This window comes from Juglans regia, chromosome 4 (assembly GCF_001411555.2).
Source record: "Juglans regia cultivar Chandler chromosome 4, Walnut 2.0, whole genome shotgun sequence".
NCBI classification, from domain to species: domain Eukaryota; kingdom Viridiplantae; phylum Streptophyta; class Magnoliopsida; order Fagales; family Juglandaceae; genus Juglans; species Juglans regia.
Window position 1 is genome coordinate 13,613,901 of NC_049904.1, and position 18,480 is coordinate 13,632,380.

Genomic DNA, 18,480 nt, shown 5'->3' on the forward strand with positions numbered 1-18,480 from the left:
ATTGCAGGAAAAAATGATGGAGATGCAGTCGGCTTCTGTGGAATCCTCTCCTAGTGACATAGACATATTCATGCAAGTGCTCGGGTTGCAGTCTAATATGGCAAGAGGTTTGGGACAATCTATCAAGCATAAATGTTCATCCTCCTCAACCTCATCGGCTTTACAAATTAATAATCTTACGGCAGATTTAGAAGCTGCACGGCGTGAGAATGATTATATGAGGTCGAGATAGCAAGAGTTAGAGGCTCTCTTAGAATGACAGTCTCATTTAGAGACACGTTTGCAGGACCAACAGAGAGACCAGGAGGAAAAAAAACGCAGTAAAGTGCAAGAGCAAGTGCAACGGCAGATGATGGTGCAAATGGAGCATGTTATGTCGTTGCAACAGAATCACGGTGGGCGTGGAAAAAAGAAGAAATAAATTTTATCAATATTTCTAGCTAGTTTTAGTATCTAATTTTGTGCTTTTATAAGACATTGTTACTTGTTAATTGATGGTATGTAATATGATACAATTGGTATTATGTTTTTAAATTTTATGAAATTAGTATTTCTGATCTGTACGTTCGAATGTAAATAAAAATCATTCGAACGTTAGTTCACATTCGAACAAAATGTTCAAACGTAAATACATAAATTGAATCATTCGAACGTCAAACTCTACGTTCGAACGTCCTCACACTAAAACGAACAAACCGTTTGAACGATAAAGCGATTAACGTTCGAACAAAGAACTTACATTCGAACGCTCCTTCGTTTACATTCGAAATAACGTCCAAACTTTAAACGCGTTATGTTTGAACATTTACATTTACATTCGAACGAAAATTTGAACGTTTATTGTAAGTAATGTTTGGACGCATTAACATTCGAATGTAAATATGATACATTCAAACGATAATCAATGAACGTCAAATTCTCTCATTCGAACGCCAATCGGTCGGGTTAACGTTCGAACGTTTAATTTTACATCTGAACGTGTCTTTCTGTGACAGTTCCCAACCGTCACAAAAAAAGGAACGTTCGAACGTTGTACCGAACAGAACACTTCCAACTGTCACTAAAAATATTTTTTGTAACGGTTGAATAGTAAATCGTCACCAAATATTTTCTGTGACGCACTTTAGGTGACGGTCGTGGTGACGGTTTCAAACCGTCACCAAAGATCTTTAGTGACAATTTGCCATTTTTTTGTGACAGTTTCCTCTGTCACAAAAGACACATTCTGTTGTAGTGAGAATTTACTCTTAGGGATTGTTTGGAAAGGGAGATGATTTCTTCTCATCTAATTTCATTTTAAAACTTCTTATAATTTACTTTCTAAACATGATTGATCATTGAAAAAAAGACTCTTTAATTTCAAATTTTTAACTTTTTCATCTAATCATTACAACTTTTCCAAACTTATAAACCAAACATAAAAAACAATACAACTTTTCCAATTTTCAAAATAAAACAATATTAAAAAAATTATATGATAATAATATTTTAACTTTATAATATTTTTATTCAATTTTTTCTCTCTTATTTTCTAAAATTCATACTAAAACATCTTAACTCAAACCATTTCACTATTATATATAAACAATTTAACTACTATTCAGAGAATACTCATCAAATCTGATTATTCAAACATATACTTAATTATTGTATAAAAGATGAGAGAGTCATGTCAGATGGTTTCACCATGTGCATGCAAATGTATGTACACCGATGAATGCTCCAGTGAGACAATAATTTAGTTGAAGTTGATGGGGGATGTGAATACATAAAAAGAGGCCCAAAAAGAAACAAGAAACGAAGTAAATTTACATAAGCCTTTGGGAGATGCTCTAAGATTTGTCTGTGTGAAATGTTAATCATAGGTGTAAGATCTTCTGACGTCTATGCACAATCCGAAAAACAAAAAGAAAAGAAATAATTAAACATTAAAGAACACTAAAGAGTGCAGTCGGCCATTTCCAACAAGGAAAAATTAATAGTATTCATGAATGTCCATTATCTCGAGTAATCCGCTCTATATTTCTTGAAGTCCAGCAATTTCAGTACTACACAGACAACAACTGGGAATCACATTCGGCTACAAGAAAAGCCGGCTTCTAGCTTCCTGATCTCACCAATTCCTTCCTCTTATAAATAGGAGGCTTATATGGAGACCAAAACTCACCAGAGCAGTTTTAATTAGAAGATAAGTACATTAAATAGAAGAAAATATATAGGAGATAACATTAATGGCCAAGTCTTCCAACGCTACAGCTGTGATTATTTCCTTGGTCTTGATGCTCTCTCTTTTCCTCATCACCTTCTCCCCGGTGGCTGAAGGTCGATTTATTGGCGGTAAGTTCTGCTTATATGCATGATTAACTACCACTCCATAACCATCTATATATTGGCATGATATTTTTTTAAAGTAATATTTATATAAAAACTTGACAATCATTTAACTTTTATATTGATGGTATTCATGAATAAATGGGTGCATGCAGTTGGGATGGTGAAAGAGGAGGAGGAGGCAGCGGGCATTCTTTGTGATCTTGTGCATGGTGTAGAAAGTGGAGAGACATGCTCTGGGGTTGTTGAGAAGTTCAAGTTGAATGCTGAGACCTTCACTTTGATCAACCCTAACCTCAACTGCGATGCACTCTTCGTTGGTCAATGGGTCTGCATTGACGGGGCTCCAAACTAGCTAACCAATAATGCCTTTACGGCGCCGTTTCTATTCTTTAGTCGTCATTATGTATTTGGCATTAATTAATAATACCATGAAATTAAGGAGAGGAAAGAATTGATGTTTTTTCTGCATTCCTTTTTAACAATTGGCCATACTGAGCCATTGTTGCTCTTGTTGAAATCATGAAATAAATTTTCTCCTTCACTATAGATAAGTACTTGTTGTCGCATGTTGTTATGTCTTAAAACTATAAAGAATAACTTTATTTATTGTTAATAGCTGGACAAAATATACCCACATTCGGCTGCTGGTCCAATCATTTTCCTCTCATGTATAGTGTTATAAATTATATATATTATATATCCATTTGATGAGTCTGTTTCTCTCACTTTTATGACTATATATCATTAATTTCTTAGCGCTTGATTAGTTAAGAAAACGTGGATCAAACCAATTACTTGGCTAAATCTCCCAATTTTAATTAATTATACTATCAAATTAGTCATGTGCTTATACGTCGCTACAAGAGAATGCATTTTTGTCCCAAAAGAGTATTAGAGACGAAAAATTTTCATCTCTATTTTGTCCCAAAAGTTCCGTCTCAAAAGGTTTTTGGAGACGAAATTTGAATTTCCTCCCAAAAATACTTTTAGAGATGAAATCTGGTGGAACCGGTTGAAACCATTTGAACAAGAATATTCTTTTGGGATGAAACATTTTCGTCCCAAAAAACTATTCGAATGGAACATTTACTGTTCAAATGGTAGTCTATCTGTTCGAACTCAATCAAAATTTAATTCAAATGACACTAATTTATTTGATCCTATTCAAATGGAGGGAGTGTTCGTATAGTTTTTGTCTATTCGAACATGTATATCTATGTTCGAACAAAAATAATATGATCGAACGCGATTTATATACGTTTGAACTGAAAACATCTGTTCGAACGGGTAGTTCAATATTTTTGTTTGAATGGTATATGGTACATTCAAATGATGAAAAATGTGTTCGAACAAGCTATTATTTGTTCGAATGTTCAAATACAAAGTTTGTTCGAACAAACAATTAATCTATTCGAATAGAATTGACACTTCTTTAAGTCATTCGAATGGTTTTGATTGGTAGTTCGATCAGAAGCTAAAATGCCTTAGAAGGGTAATAAATTGTACATTACCGTTCGAATTGGGTATTTTATGTTCGAACGGTACTCATGCTACGGTAGATTGTAAATTCAAATATAAAACTAATATTAAATATTGTAATTAAAACATCACATTTGTTCAAATGTTGCGTCAAGTCAGAATAATAAAAAGAGAACTAAAGAAAATAAGTTCTAGGATTGTGGTGGCATAGAGTTTTGGAACATCATTAATTGTCATTATTCGAACATTTTTTGGGATTGGATCTCCAGCTTCTTCTGCATGTTTTGTTCTAATCTTGCCTCTATATCCGCTGCCTGATCTAATTGAGTCTGCAACTCTATTTGCTTCAACCTCAAATGTTCGATCTCAAACCTTGCTTATTCTAATTCCTGAGAGTTGTTATTCGATCTGACTTGAGAAGATGATGATGATGTTGAGGAAGACTTCATGCAACATCTTAAGCCCCTCGGATATCCAGAACATGGTCCAAGAATTTGAGAAAAGATCTAAACATCGTTCACAGATGATTCATCAACTGAAGCCGCAACAGTTTCCATAAGTGATCATTTTTTCCTATAAAAACAAAATCATTAGAGATAGTATAAATGAAAAAAATATTATTAGATACAACTAAAAAACTTAAACTTACATACTTTTCTTCAGCTTCAGGATTGGTCCAAACACCATCACGATTTGTATATGATTTAACATACAATTGGGTCAGATTATTGTCAATAGAAATGTCTTGTTTCTACAAAAGGAAAATCTATATTATAACTTCAATAATAAATTTTGACACGTTAATATTTAACAGGGGACTAGTATAACGTTACCAATTGTTTTGATAATCGATGAAAAGATTGAGAACTTGTATGATGGTATATCGTTAAATTTACTCTATTGCTTTGTTGACAGTACTTTGTTACTACAAAAAAACGAAACAACATTATTACTATATTTGTTTAATGCATTTATCTTATACCATAAAGAAATATAGCAGCGAAATTACTTGATATGTAAGATCTTCAAACATATCACAAACCTTCTCTCATTCGTTTGGTGGCATGTCTTGGAATGGATTTTGATGCGCCTCTATTGCATTATTGAACTTCTGATCGTGTGCATGACACCTACCTTTGTACCTCTGGAATGCATTGAACATTAGCTCATCAACCATTAGTCGGTCCTCTCACCGGCCAAAATTAACTTTAAACTCATCCTTGAAAAAATTTTAAACGATTAGTCCAAATACAAACTAATTATAAATTAACATGTTATACTTAATTATTTTCTAAATAACTTATAACTAAGCAATGATTTTTGATGTGGTCTTTCACATCTTGAGGAACTTTAGCCTAAGAGAATGTAGCCATCGGTGCATATGTGCGAGTAAGGGTACCAACATAAGAAGCAAGCCAAGTTGCTGAATCTCCAGAGCCACCGGTGTGATCATCAGGAATATCAACTTTAATTTTTTTTGCTTTCCTTTCTTTCTCTATGCAGACATCCCTAGTAGCACCTCAACTTCGGTGATGACTTACAACAGCTATACAGTAATTAAAGCACATAATATCAAAAAAATTATTTTATTTTTAAAACATTATTACTTAAATCATCAAATAAAATCAAGTTTGTATGTAACATATCTTGTTCTGGGCCTGGTGATGTTGGCCCACCATTTATGGCACATGAGTTAATTTGCGTTTGGGAGGCATATCTATTTTAAACTGTAATAAATTATTATTCACAAATATGTTATTATATTAATAACAACAAATCTTCCACAAAAATAGCTATCATTCACTATCAGTTTTGTTGGACTAGTTGTCCTTATCCTTGCTAGACACTTAAGTTGACTCATGTTCTTCTGACAATCTACCTCAATTAATACTTTTGGTTCAACATCTTCTTTACACAATAGATCCATGCCATATTGGCTGAGATCAACAAATAAATTGATGCTTGACTCGTTTTCTTGATATGCTTATTTATTTGTTGGACCATCAAATTCTTCATGTTGTTCATCTACCTCTAGAATGTAATCATATACATATCTTGGTGCAAACTTCTGTACTACTCACCATGGGTTTCAGTACTCCAATCATCTAAATAAAAACTTGATTTGTTTGGCAAGGGAGAACAAAAGGATCATCCTCATACCATGTGCAAGATGTATTGATACTCACAAAATATTCATCATTACGTACTCCCAACCTAGGATTTGAGACATCTCACCAATTAAATTTAAATAACCAGGCCATATGTTCTCCCACGTACTCTAACCCAATGATATCTTTGACAACTGCATAGAAGTCAATGTTATCCTCCCCATGGCTTTCTTAGACTACGACCCCACCATTTTGAGTTTTTCTATACTGTTCTCTATCAGTTGTATGAAATCTATATCCACGCACCAAACATCCTAAGTATTGGATGGTCTCTGCATCAACAGCAACTCCGAACTCTTCTGGCCAATGAACACGTCCACTTCAATGGACTTAAATAAGGTTTGATCTTGAGTGTAGTATGGTGAAGATGTGTTTGTCCAATAGAGATTCACAATGTGGGGAAAAGTTTCTCTCTATGGCTCTTGGAAGCAACTAGGGTTTTTGCTCTGTTTCTCCACACCAAAGAACAGAAACAAGCTATTCTATTTATAGTCCCTGTTGATCACAACGCTCAAAACCCTGAATTTTATGTTGTCTTAAACATTGGCTCGAGCGAAGTGTTGAGCGCATGTTGTCTTTTAGAAACTGCTCGAGCGACACGTCGAGCGCAGATCGAGTGAACCTCTTTGGAAGAGTTCTGCTAGAGCGCTACGTTGAGCACACATCGAGCGAACCTCTCAGGAAGAGTTTCGCTCGAGCACTACGTCGAGCGAACCTCTCTAAAAGAGTTTTGCTCGAGCCGTGTTGAGCACACTTCAATCCTTTTCATGTTCCACCGCTTCAACACTTGTTACAACATACTTTTACATAGATTTTCACAAGAATATGCCAACCAACTAATTTTTCCCTCAACAATCTCCCCCTTTGGCATTTATGCGACAAAACCTCTAACCTATACATAGGACCTAATCCTGACACACCCCAAACAGGGTTCCCAGATTCAAGCATAGTCTTGAACACGTTGAGATATTTCTGCAAACACTTAGCAAATGGTTAAATGTACCAACAAAAATATGCAAGAAATATTCTCATAAGTATAATCAATGTCTGTTTGCAAATCACAAACCAAAATACATGTATAGACATAACAAGTGAAATTTTCATAAAAACCATTTCATTAAGCAATTAATTAGACATTGAGTTCAATTAGACAAACAACAGCAGCACAAGCAGCATGTGATACAAAAACAAAAGCTGCTCCCCCACAAAATAATGTGTTACTAACACCTATCCCCCTTCTCCCTTTCTTGCTACTCCCCCTGCATCTATACCACTCCCCCTGAATTTATACTACTCCCCCTTTTTGTCACAATAGGCCAAGGGTCTCAATTATCACTATCACTATGACTGCCACCATCATCATCATCATCGAGGCGCTCCTCCATGTCGTTGAAGTGTTGAGTCACAAGCTGCTGAAGGCTATCAACACGAGCATCAAGGCGATCAAAATGGGCCTCAAGATGGGCTAGGTACTAAAGGATCGTCTGCAAGCTGGGCTCGGTTGATCCTGGTGCCAAAGGGAATGGTGCTGAGCTAGAAGGATGAGAACTGGATGGCCGAGAGCTCGATGGCTAAAAGGAGGGTGCAGGAGGATGCTCAACACTTAGAGGATGAGAGGTAATGTGAGCATGACTAAGCTGCATGGTCTTATGACCAATAGGAGCCTTAAGAGGGATTCTAGGCTCATGGGGAAGAATCGCAACTGACTGAGAGAGGGCTAACCGAGTGATGAGGCAAGCAAATGGCAATCCAGTCCGTACTTTCATGGAATGAAAGGCCTCAAGCAAGACCCGGCAAAAAGATGACTCCCCAGATCAATGGAGACATCATTGATCAGTGCATACAGAAGAGTGGCGCGGTCAAGACCCACATCACTCTGATGACTAGTAGGATACAGATTTGTAAGGACAATCCTATTAAGAATGAGATATTCAAGTGGAAATCTCACTGTTAGAAGTGGTGACTTACCATTCCAAAAACGAGTCCCACCATACAGACATCTAGAAATGACTAGCAGACTAAGAGGAGATGTCCGTGAATAGGGATACACTGGATTTGCCACACATGGAGCGTCTAGTAGGGCCGCTAACATGCCAGAGTCACTTGGAAGAGGATGTTCCGGAGACTAACCTCGAAAAAGCCATCTTCAGAGATGGCATGAATATTGGAGTAAAACTCCCGAACCAACTCCACAGAAGGAGTGGGATGACCAGTGGTCAAGGCTTGCCACTGGCGAGACTCAAAATACAGGGAATAATAGTCTCAGTAGGCTCACCGAGGGAGACTATACGCTCGATAATAGGAGAATGGTGAGAGAAGTTCTGAGTATAAAACGCTTGTGCCCGAGCATTGTGGAAATGTGCTTGAGCGGGGGCAGGAGGATTTTGGCGTGGACGAACACGTCAAGACATGACTTTGGCTGTGGACAGAATCAGTGACCGTTAGACAAGGCTAAAGGTATTGTGAAGATCCGATATATGCATGTCTAAAATGCCCAATTCATAATCCAATGCACATGCCTAATGTAAACCAATGTATGCCAATGCACATGCCCAATGTAAACCAATGTATACTTTGCCAAACTTGGGTTTTAGAAACCCATTTATGCAGAACCCACTATGCAATGCTAATGAAGAAATGAATTCATAGCCCCATGCTTCATTTCACAAACCCATTTGGCATTTCATCGAGCACTTCAAGTGCAACTAAGCCAAGGTTGGGTTTTAAACCCAATGGCCCTCCCATATACAAACACAATTAAATTTCATGCCAAACACTATCCCAACACTAGGATAGACATATAATGAACGTGAGAACAATGCTATGCCAATGCATAATGAAAAAGAGAAAGCAAACACCATTGAGGCATTTCACCGAGCACTTGGAGTGCATCCAAACAAAAACCAAATTCAAAACTTCATGGGAGTTCCATGAACCTCCTAAATACAAGAGTGAGAGAATCATTCTCTACACCCAAATCACAAACCACCAAACACCCTAAATCATTCTCTCTATTAAGAAAACCAAATCAAAATGTCCAAATGCAACAAACCCAAATGGGAAAATAAACAAACCCTAATGCCGAAATTAGGAAAATAAACACAAATAGGAGAAGCTTACCGTGATTAGGATGAGATTTCTTGAGAGAAATCAAGTGTAAAGCACACGGAATAAAGAGGAGAAGGAAATGCACTAAGAGGGGAGAGAAAATGGCGCAAGAAATGAAACGGGTCTGGGGGAAAAGAAAATGACGTGGGCCTTTTTTAAGTCATTTTCGCTCTAGCGGAATTTAAGTTTCGCTCTAGCGATGTCCCCAGAATTTTCAAAATAATACATACTTTTTCATTAAGTGATTCTAGTATTAATGAAGTCAATTTGAAAGCCTTAAAATCACATCCAATGTAAAAGAGCATCATATTATCACAATTTACGCAAGTACTAAAAACAGAGTATCACAAGTAAGATGAACATGCGTGTTTTGTGAATCCCAACTCAATCAAGAAGTTTCAACCAAAAGATGTGAGTGGGGTTGGGCTGAAACATGAAACCATAAGTGCTTGGGAAACCTTTCTATGATATACAAAGTAAAAGCTAATATTACTAGGACCTAAATACTTCTGTTTGAATTCCTATATCAAATTGGCCTATCAAGTAATATGACCCATTTTTTTTCTTCTTCTTCCTTCCTTCCTTTATTTATTTATTTTATTTTATTTATTTATAGATAGAGAATTTTAACAGAAGGAATTTTAATATATAATCATGAGGTCATATAGCCCGTGGTCAATTCTGCATACATGTAGAGCTCGCTTACACCTTTAATTGCCTCCCCAAGAACTCACAAGTGGCTAAATAACAATTGATTGAGCTAGAAGTGTCGTGTGTGATGCAGGTCACAAATTACAAATAGTACACATGTTTTAAACCTTTGTAACTTATAAAGGTACATGATACAATTTTCAAAAGACATATGTACCTAAAATTTTCAAAATTGACATCACTAACACTCTTTATCACACACAAGTGCACGCTATGTATATCCAACAGACAAGAAAAACTTTAACAGAGGAGAATAGCAAGAGGAAAGGAAAAATAAACAAAACAAACAAAAAGAGAATGCATGTAATGCATGTGATGCATGTTCCAGCCCTCAGCCTTTCTAAGTAATTCAAATCGAAGCCCATCCAAGGGGTTGGTAAAAAGGTCGGCTAGTTGGTGGTCAGTGGGAATGTACTCAAGAGTCACAACATGTGTTTCTACAAGTTTCCGAATAAGATGATGCCTAATGTCAATGTACTTGGTCCTAGAGTGTTGGACAGGATTTTTTGAAATGTTTATGGCACTGGTATTGTCACAATAAATGCTCATCATACCTTAAGTAACGCCATAGTCACATAGCATTTGCTTCCTCCACAACAATTGCGTGCAATAGCTCCCTGCAACAATGTATTCAGCCTCAGCCATGGATAGGGATATGGAGTTTTGCTTCTTGGTCATCCAGGCAACAAGGTTCATGCTGACATAGAAACACCCACCAGAAGTGCTTTTCCTATCATCTGCATTACCTGTCCAATCAACATCTGAATAGCCTGCAAGCTCAGTACTAAAGTCTCTAGAATACCAGATCCCATAATTGACTGTCTCATTCACATAGCGAAGTATGCGTTTGACAGCTACCAAATGTGATTCTTTGGGATTGACTTGAAATCTAGCACAAACCCCAACACTAAAAGTGATGTCTGGTCTACTTGCAGTATGATACAGTAGACTCCTAATCATGCTCCTATACAAGGATTGCTCAACATTCTTGCCTGACCCATTAGTGCTAAGCTTAACACTGGTGCTCATAGGGGTTCTGGCATGACTTTTCCCATCTAATCCAAATTTTTTTATCAACTCATTTGCATATTTAGATTGGGATATAAACAACCCACCATCTAACTATTTCACCTGGAGTCCTAAGAAAAAGGTTAGTTCACCTACCATGCTCCTTTCAAATTCATTTTTCATTTCTTTAGCAAATTCAAGAGCCAGAGCGCCAATAGATGATCCAAATACAATGTCATCCACTTAGATTTGAGCAACTGTTATGTCTTCTCCAACTTTTCTGATGATCAGTGTCCTGTCAACAATTCATCTCAGAAAATTGTGATCTTCTAGATATGAAGTTAGCCTCTCATACCAAACTCTAGGAGCTTGTTTCAGACCATATAAGGCTTTCTTCAACCTATAGACATCATTAGGATATTTTGGATCATTGAAGCCTTTGGTTGTTCAATGTACACTTCTTCTTGGAGGATCCCATTCAGAAAGGCACTCTCTCTTGACATCCATTTGATACAACTTAAAACACATGTGGCAAGCAATGCTTAAAAATATCCGGATTGATTCAAGTCTGGTAACCGGTGCAAAGGTCTTGTCAAAGTCTATTCCTTCCATATGGGCATACCCTTGAGCAACTAATCTTGCTTTATTTTGCACTATTGTACCATTCTCATTTGACTTATTCTTAAAGATCGATTTAGTGCCCACCCCATTATGATTCTCTGGTCTTGGCACCAAATACCACACATTGTTCCTCACAAATTGGTTTATTTCTTCATGCATAGCATTCAACCAATTTTCATCATTTAAAACTTCTTCGACTCTTTTTGGTTCAATTTGTGAGATGTAGCTTGAGTGAACCAATTGATTTATCACTTTCCTCCTCAGCCTCATCCCTTCATCTATGTTTCCTATGATGTTATCCTGAGGATGATTTAACTTCACTCTCGAAAAAGGCTCCTTTTGGTTACTCACTTTTTCATTTCAAGAGGTCTCTAAGTTCTCATTTAGTGCACCAAAATCTTCTTGTCCAGTTTCACTCGGTGAGTGAGTTGGCTCTTACTTGTTCAATTCCTCTCTAGGAGCATCATTCACCACCACATTTATGGACTCCATGACGGTTTGGCTGCGTAGATTGTAACTCCTATAAGCACGATTGTTTTTGGAATATCCAAGAAAGATTCCCTCATTACTCTTAGGGTCAAACTTAGCTAAAATTTTCCTATCTCTCAAAATGTAACATTTACTTCCGAACACCCTGAAGTATTTCACATTGGGTTTCTTTCATTTCCACAGCTCATATGGTGTTTTGGAAGTGCTTGGTCGTGGATAGATTCTATTCACAATATGACATGCTGTGTTCACAGCTTCTCCCCAGAAGTGAGTAGGTACATTTTTACTGTGTATCATGACTCGTGCCATTTCTTGAATAACTCTGTTCTTCCGACCACTCCATTTTGTTGTGGAGTGATAGGAGCAGAAAATTCTTGATTGATACCTTCTTCATCCCAGAAACTCTCAAGATTTGAATTTTCAATCTCTCTTCCATGATCACCCTTAATTTTGACTATTGCTTTCCCTTGCTCATTCTGAAGTTTCTTGCACAAAGTTCTAATCACGTGAGGAGCTTCACCTTTTTCTATCAGAAATTCTACCCAGGAGTATCTGGTGAAATCATCTACCATTACCAGTATGTATTTTTTTCCCCCCAGGCTCTCAGTTCTAGAGGGTCCCATAAGATCAATGTGCAACAACTCTAATGGTCATTCGGCCAGGATAGCCGTTATGTTATTGTGAGCTGTTCTAACTTGTTTTCCCATTTGACATGATCCACACACATGAGTCTCCACTTTACCCAACTCAGGCAATCCTACCACCATCTCTTTCTTGGCAATCTTAAACAGATTTTTGTGATTCACATGTCCAAATCTTTGATGCCTAAGGTCAGTAGCCTCACTCATAGCACTATTGCAACTGTACTGAGGTCTAGGGGTGATGCCATAAGAATTATCAGATGTCCTCGTTCCCTGCATTATGCAATTTCCATTTTATCTGAAACAATGCACATTTCTTTTGAAAAACGGACTCTAGCACCATTATCACACATTTGGCTTATACTGAGGAGATTTGCTTTTAACCCATCAACAAAAGGACTTCTCTTAAGACAGGCAGTCCAGGTATTTCAATTTCACCCCTCCCAATTATATCACAGCTTTTCCACCATCTCCAAATGTTACTATTCCACACTTGTACTCTTCAACCGTTTTAAATGAGCTTCTATCACTTCACATGTGACGAGAACATCTGCTATCAAGGTACCACATATAGGTGTCTCTGGTCTTTAGAGCAATGTGTGCCACATGGCACGTGTTTCTTTCTCCATTTTTGACCCATGCGTTTCTAACTTTTGGAGAGCTGCCCTTTTTACTAGTCGATAGTTGGTCTACCTTGACATTAAACATCTCATTTTGTCTAGTTATGGCCCTGAATTGACTCCAAAGATTCAAATGCCCTCTTCTTGATTCGCTATTTCCATTTCTCATGGGATTCCTTCTAAGCTCATAGCAGTTTGGTCGACTGTGACCAGCCTTACCATAATTATGGCACACGTAGTTCTCTTTGCGATCTCTTTGCCCCCTGAAAGATGAGATGGTGTATTATCATACATAGTGTATCTCTTCAATTTGAAACAGTCCGCTACAACATGACTAGTCTTACCACAGTGGTGGCAAACAGGGCTTGTATTTCGAGCTATTGACTTCTCGTGAGACGGAACACCCATTTTTACATGTGAGGATTTCTTACCCTTGTCTGATGGGTTAGCATTCCCATTTGTAGTTGATTCATGAACAAAAACAGTTTTCCTCCCATTTTTATAGGAGACTTTTGAGGTAGTAGTTGCATCAGATTTCTTTGCATCATATCCTAGCCCACTCTTGTCACTAGGAGGCTTTCCTGACCTCAGTATTTCAGCTAGCTTTTATTTCCCAGTGTACAAAGATTTCAGTTTATCCTTCAGCAAAATCATCTCACTTTCTTGATTTTTTAATTCCTCTTCCAGAGAAACATTCCTCATTTTCAACCGGTCAACTAGACCAATGGCTTCATTTAACTTGCCTTGAAGCCCTTCATTTCTCGTTTGCTGAAGTCTATCTCCTCAATGTGCACTTTGTTGAGTTTTCTCCATTTAACACATTCCTTGTATAACTTCTCGTAGACTTCTTGCAACTGATCTTCATACCCAGATTCATTTCTGGATATGCTCCCATCATCAAACACTTGTTCACTGCATTGAATTTTGTTGCTAACAGAGGTAGTGAAGGCCATGTAGTTGAGATTTCTTTTTGGAGAATAGTTCTCAGACGAGTCACTTGACTCTGACTCACTCTCATTTAGGGATGCAATCTTAGCTCTTTCTTTTGCCATTTGGTAATTTGCACATTCCAAGCGAATGTGTCCAAATCCATGACATTCATGACACTGCACCCTTGTTGTACCTTGTCTTTATTTGCTCTAGTGTACTTAGTGCTTCTCTCCTTGTTCCTGAACTTGAGCCTGTGTTATATCTTTCAAATTTTTCTTCTCTGGCCTCTGGTTCTTGTTATTTCTAGCCATAAACATTTTCCTGAACTTCTTAGCATAGAATGCTATTTCTCTGTCACTCATAGCCGACTCATCGGATGACTCATTTGACTCCTCTCTAATGGTATTGAGAGCTATGGACTTGTGTTTCTTATCCACATGAAGAGTATGTTCATATGTTTGTTGAGAGCCCACCAACTCTTCAATTCTCGTAGTGTCCAAATCTTTGCTTTCTTCAATAGCAGTAACTTTAGGGCGAAACCTCTCAGGAAGAGATTTGAGGACTTTTCTCACAATTCTGTTCTCAGGAATTCTGTACCCTAAATTAAAACAAGAATTGAAAATCTCATTTAGTTTGGCATAGAAGGCATCAAATGTTTCAGCATCCTTCATTCTAAGTTCTTTGAAACTCGGGGTCAGCATCTGAAGCTTAGAATTCTTTATAGCCTTGGTACCTTCATGGGTAACCTCAAGAATGTCCCAAGCTTCTTTGAAATTTTCACACATGGAGATTCGCTTGAACTTCTCCTAGTACACAGCCATGAAAACCGCATTCAGGCCTTTGCTATTCCAACCACACTCATTTATTTAATCCCTAGAGTAATTATCCACACTTTTGGGGGTTTAAACTCCCTCAATGATAGCAACTGGTTCTCTCCATCATTTTGTTATGAAAACCCACACTCGTTCATCCACAGACTTTAGGAACGCTCTAATTCGAACTTTCAAATAAACGTAGTTGTTTCCATCAAAATATGGTGGTGATGTGAGAGATTGAGACTTATACATTTAAACCACTACAGCAGGATCACACTCAAGAACTGAATCCTGGCGGAGTGAACTTGCTCTGATACCAACTGAAAAAGCAGTGGTTCTACCAATCATTACACCTAGAGGGGGGTGAATAGGTGTAATCCAATTTTGATGGTCATTTCAAAGTTATAGTCAAACAAACAATTAATCAATGAATCAAATAACACAAATAATCAACACAGTGATTTTGGTCACGAAGTGGAAACTCATTTGAAGAACGTCTTCAAATTCTAAAACCACTCCGGGTGTAAGACACCACATAAAATCCACTGTAGAAAAGGTTTGTTACAACCAATTTAGAGACACTCACAAAACCTTTGTAGTAGCTAAACTTGGCTTGCAACACCACAAGTGACCCATTCGATCTCTACAAGCATGTAGTGCCAGAACTCCGACCTTTCTATAGTTTCCTACGAGAACCTCTCGATCTCTGCATCAACAGTAGCTTCAGACTCTTTCGGCCAATCAACACGTCCACTTTAATGGACTTAAATAAGGCTTGATCTTGAGTGTGGTGTGATGGAGATGTGTTTGTCTAAGAGAGATTCACATTGTGGGGAAAAGTTTCTCTCTATGGCTCTTGGAAGCAACTAGGGTATTTGCTCTATTTTTCCACACCAAAGAACAGAAACAAGCTGTTCTATTTATAGTCCCTGTTGATCACGACACTCAAAACCCTGGATTTTAAGTTGTCTTAAGCATTGGCTTGAGCGAAGTGTCAAGCGCAAGTCGAGCGCACATTGTGTTTCAGAAATTGCTCAAGCGACATGTCTAGCGTACATCGAGCGAACCTCTCTGGAAGAGTTCTGCTCAAGCCGTGTTGAGCACACTTCAATCCTTTTCATGTTCCAGCGCTTCAACACTTATTACAACATAATTTGACATAGGTTTTCACAAGAATATGCCAACCGACTAATTTTTCCCTCAACACTATATTCATTAATTTCTTAGCACTTGATTAGTTAAGAAACGTGGATCAAACCAATTCCTTGGCTAAATCTCCCAATTTTATTAATTATACTATTAAATTATCAAAAACTTTGTGTAGTTTTGCATATTCCTTATGCACTCCACTGATGTGATTGGCTGCATCACTTTTTTTTTAATATAAAATAATTGTTTTGGCCAATCATATGATCAGTGGAGTGTGCAAATGGTACGCAAAAGTGATGGTATGATTAGTGATGTGTAAGATTTGACTTGTAGTATTTAGATTTTGTTATTTTTCTTTTAAATAAATTTATATCATGTAAACACTTTATTAAGTATATTACACACACCAGCTTATAAATAGAATTTTTCATTCAATAATATTACTAAAAAGTAATAAAACAAAATGCAACACAAAAAACATTATATTATAAACAAAAAATAATGAGAAAAAACGATGGGTGGCATACCATGCGAATTGGTTTCCAACAAGGAAACTTTGTTACTGGAGTCCATTATGTTGAGTAATTCGCTCTAAGCAGCTTCTAATTAATTACATGATTCGGCTGCAAGAAAAGCCGGCTGGCCACCTCTCTGATCCCTAGGGGTGTAACCGGTCTGGTTTGGTTCGGTTTTGGACATATTTTAGAACAAACCAGTATACACTGATTTTTAGATTTGAAGAACCGATACTGCACCGGTTATACCCCTAAACCGGTATTTTCGATTTTACCAGTTCCAATCTGGTTTGGTCCAATTTTTCTATTATGTTATATATATAGTATGTATATAATATGCAATATACATTATAGTATGTAATAATATAATGATAATATATTATAATATAGTGATATATTTATTATAGTATATTATAATCTATAACGATATTGTATTAGTATAACTACTAATACTAAAGACTATAGTTATTTATATAGGATTTTAAAATTTAATGTTATTTTAATTTGTAATTTAGCATATAATACAAGATTATTTTATATATATTAGATATAAAAATTATATATGACATAAAAATTCATATAAAATAATTTATATAATATAACAAATTGAAATATACATATATTTATATGAACCGGTCCGGTCCGGTACGGTTTAGTTTGGTGTTAGAAAAAGGAAAATAGGAACAAGACCGATTCCAATTGGTTTTGAAGAAAATAGATCCGTTACTGGACCAAACCGTTTTAGAACCAGACCGAGCTCACTAGTTGGTTTTGGTTGTGCCCAGTTTACCAGTTCACCATTTTTTTTGTACCCCTACTGATCATCACAACTCTTTATAAATAGGAGGCATGTACAGAGACCAAAACCTAGCAGTGGAGTTTGTGGGAGACATTAAAGGTAAGTAAATATATATTTCAAAGAGAACAATGGCAAAGTACTCTAGCAAGCCGACAACAACAGTTATTAATTATAACATAGTCATGATGCTCTCTCTTCTCCTCATCTCCTCCTCTATTGTTGAAAGTTGATCATGTAAGACCATTTCTATATATGAGAAGTATTACAGTGTGGCGCTCCCAACCCATGCTATGTATACTAGCAGTATGCAATAAATCACACAATGGAAAATTGTAAAGTTCGTATAAGACATGGTAACGCCTAAAGCAATTGCTTTAGCACATGGTACCGTAAGACTCAACATAACCCAAACATTGCCTTTAACATAACATTCTTCTCAAAAGTACCAGATAAAAGATATGTTCATTGTCTCCCAAAACATGACTATCAAAAACTTCTTCCCAAAACAAAGGGACCAATCACAAAAAGGCCTTAATTCTATTAGACATCCAAAACATGTTTCCTAGCATAGGAAAACGGTCCCTCCTTTTTCTTTTCTCAAACTAGTCAGGCTTCTTTCTTTCTCCAAAAATTGATCCTTGTCCCGATTCCTTAATCTCTTTAGCTCGTCAATGCTGCAGTGCCTTGGAAATGAGACGGTCAGTGTTCTCTGCTCTATCCAACAAGGAGGGCTCCGTCGAGCTCTCATTGTTCATTGGTACCTCCTGGATGGTCGGGGGTACTGTCCTTTTGTGTTTCACCATGGGGTGATCTTCTATACCTGTAACAACTTTTACCATTCCAGGAGAGGAATGGTAGTGGAAACTACCACAACGAGATTTCGAGAAATCTCGACAAGTAAACATACAACGTGCAACAATTAACATAAGCATACAAACGACCAATTATGGAATGCATGCACGGACATGTACTTGACATATGACATGACCAAAAACTTGACTTATGCACTTGACCTTTTTCAAAACATATGTAGCAGAGATCTTTGATATCATTTTCGTGTTGATCTTTAAACATTCATATCATGTAAGGCCCA

General features: G+C 37.0%; 2 protein-coding genes across 2 annotated transcripts; one reads left to right on the forward strand and one right to left on the reverse strand.

Moving 5' to 3' along the window:
- Positions 1-2,165: 2,165 nt before the first annotated feature.
- On the forward strand, positions 2,166-2,880 carry LOC118348249. The gene is made up of 2 exons (XM_035689407.1): positions 2,166-2,337; positions 2,487-2,880. Exons 1-2 carry the CDS (start codon positions 2,232-2,234, stop codon positions 2,684-2,686), a joined length of 306 nt encoding a protein of 101 aa, XP_035545300.1. The 5' UTR covers positions 2,166-2,231; the 3' UTR covers positions 2,687-2,880.
- Positions 2,881-10,355: 7,475 nt separating this feature from the next.
- On the reverse strand, positions 10,356-10,829 carry LOC108987274 (secreted RxLR effector protein 161-like). Its single transcript, XM_018960166.1, has one exon. It carries the CDS (start codon positions 10,827-10,829, stop codon positions 10,356-10,358), a length of 474 nt encoding a protein of 157 aa, XP_018815711.1.
- Positions 10,830-18,480: the final 7,651 nt, after the last annotated feature.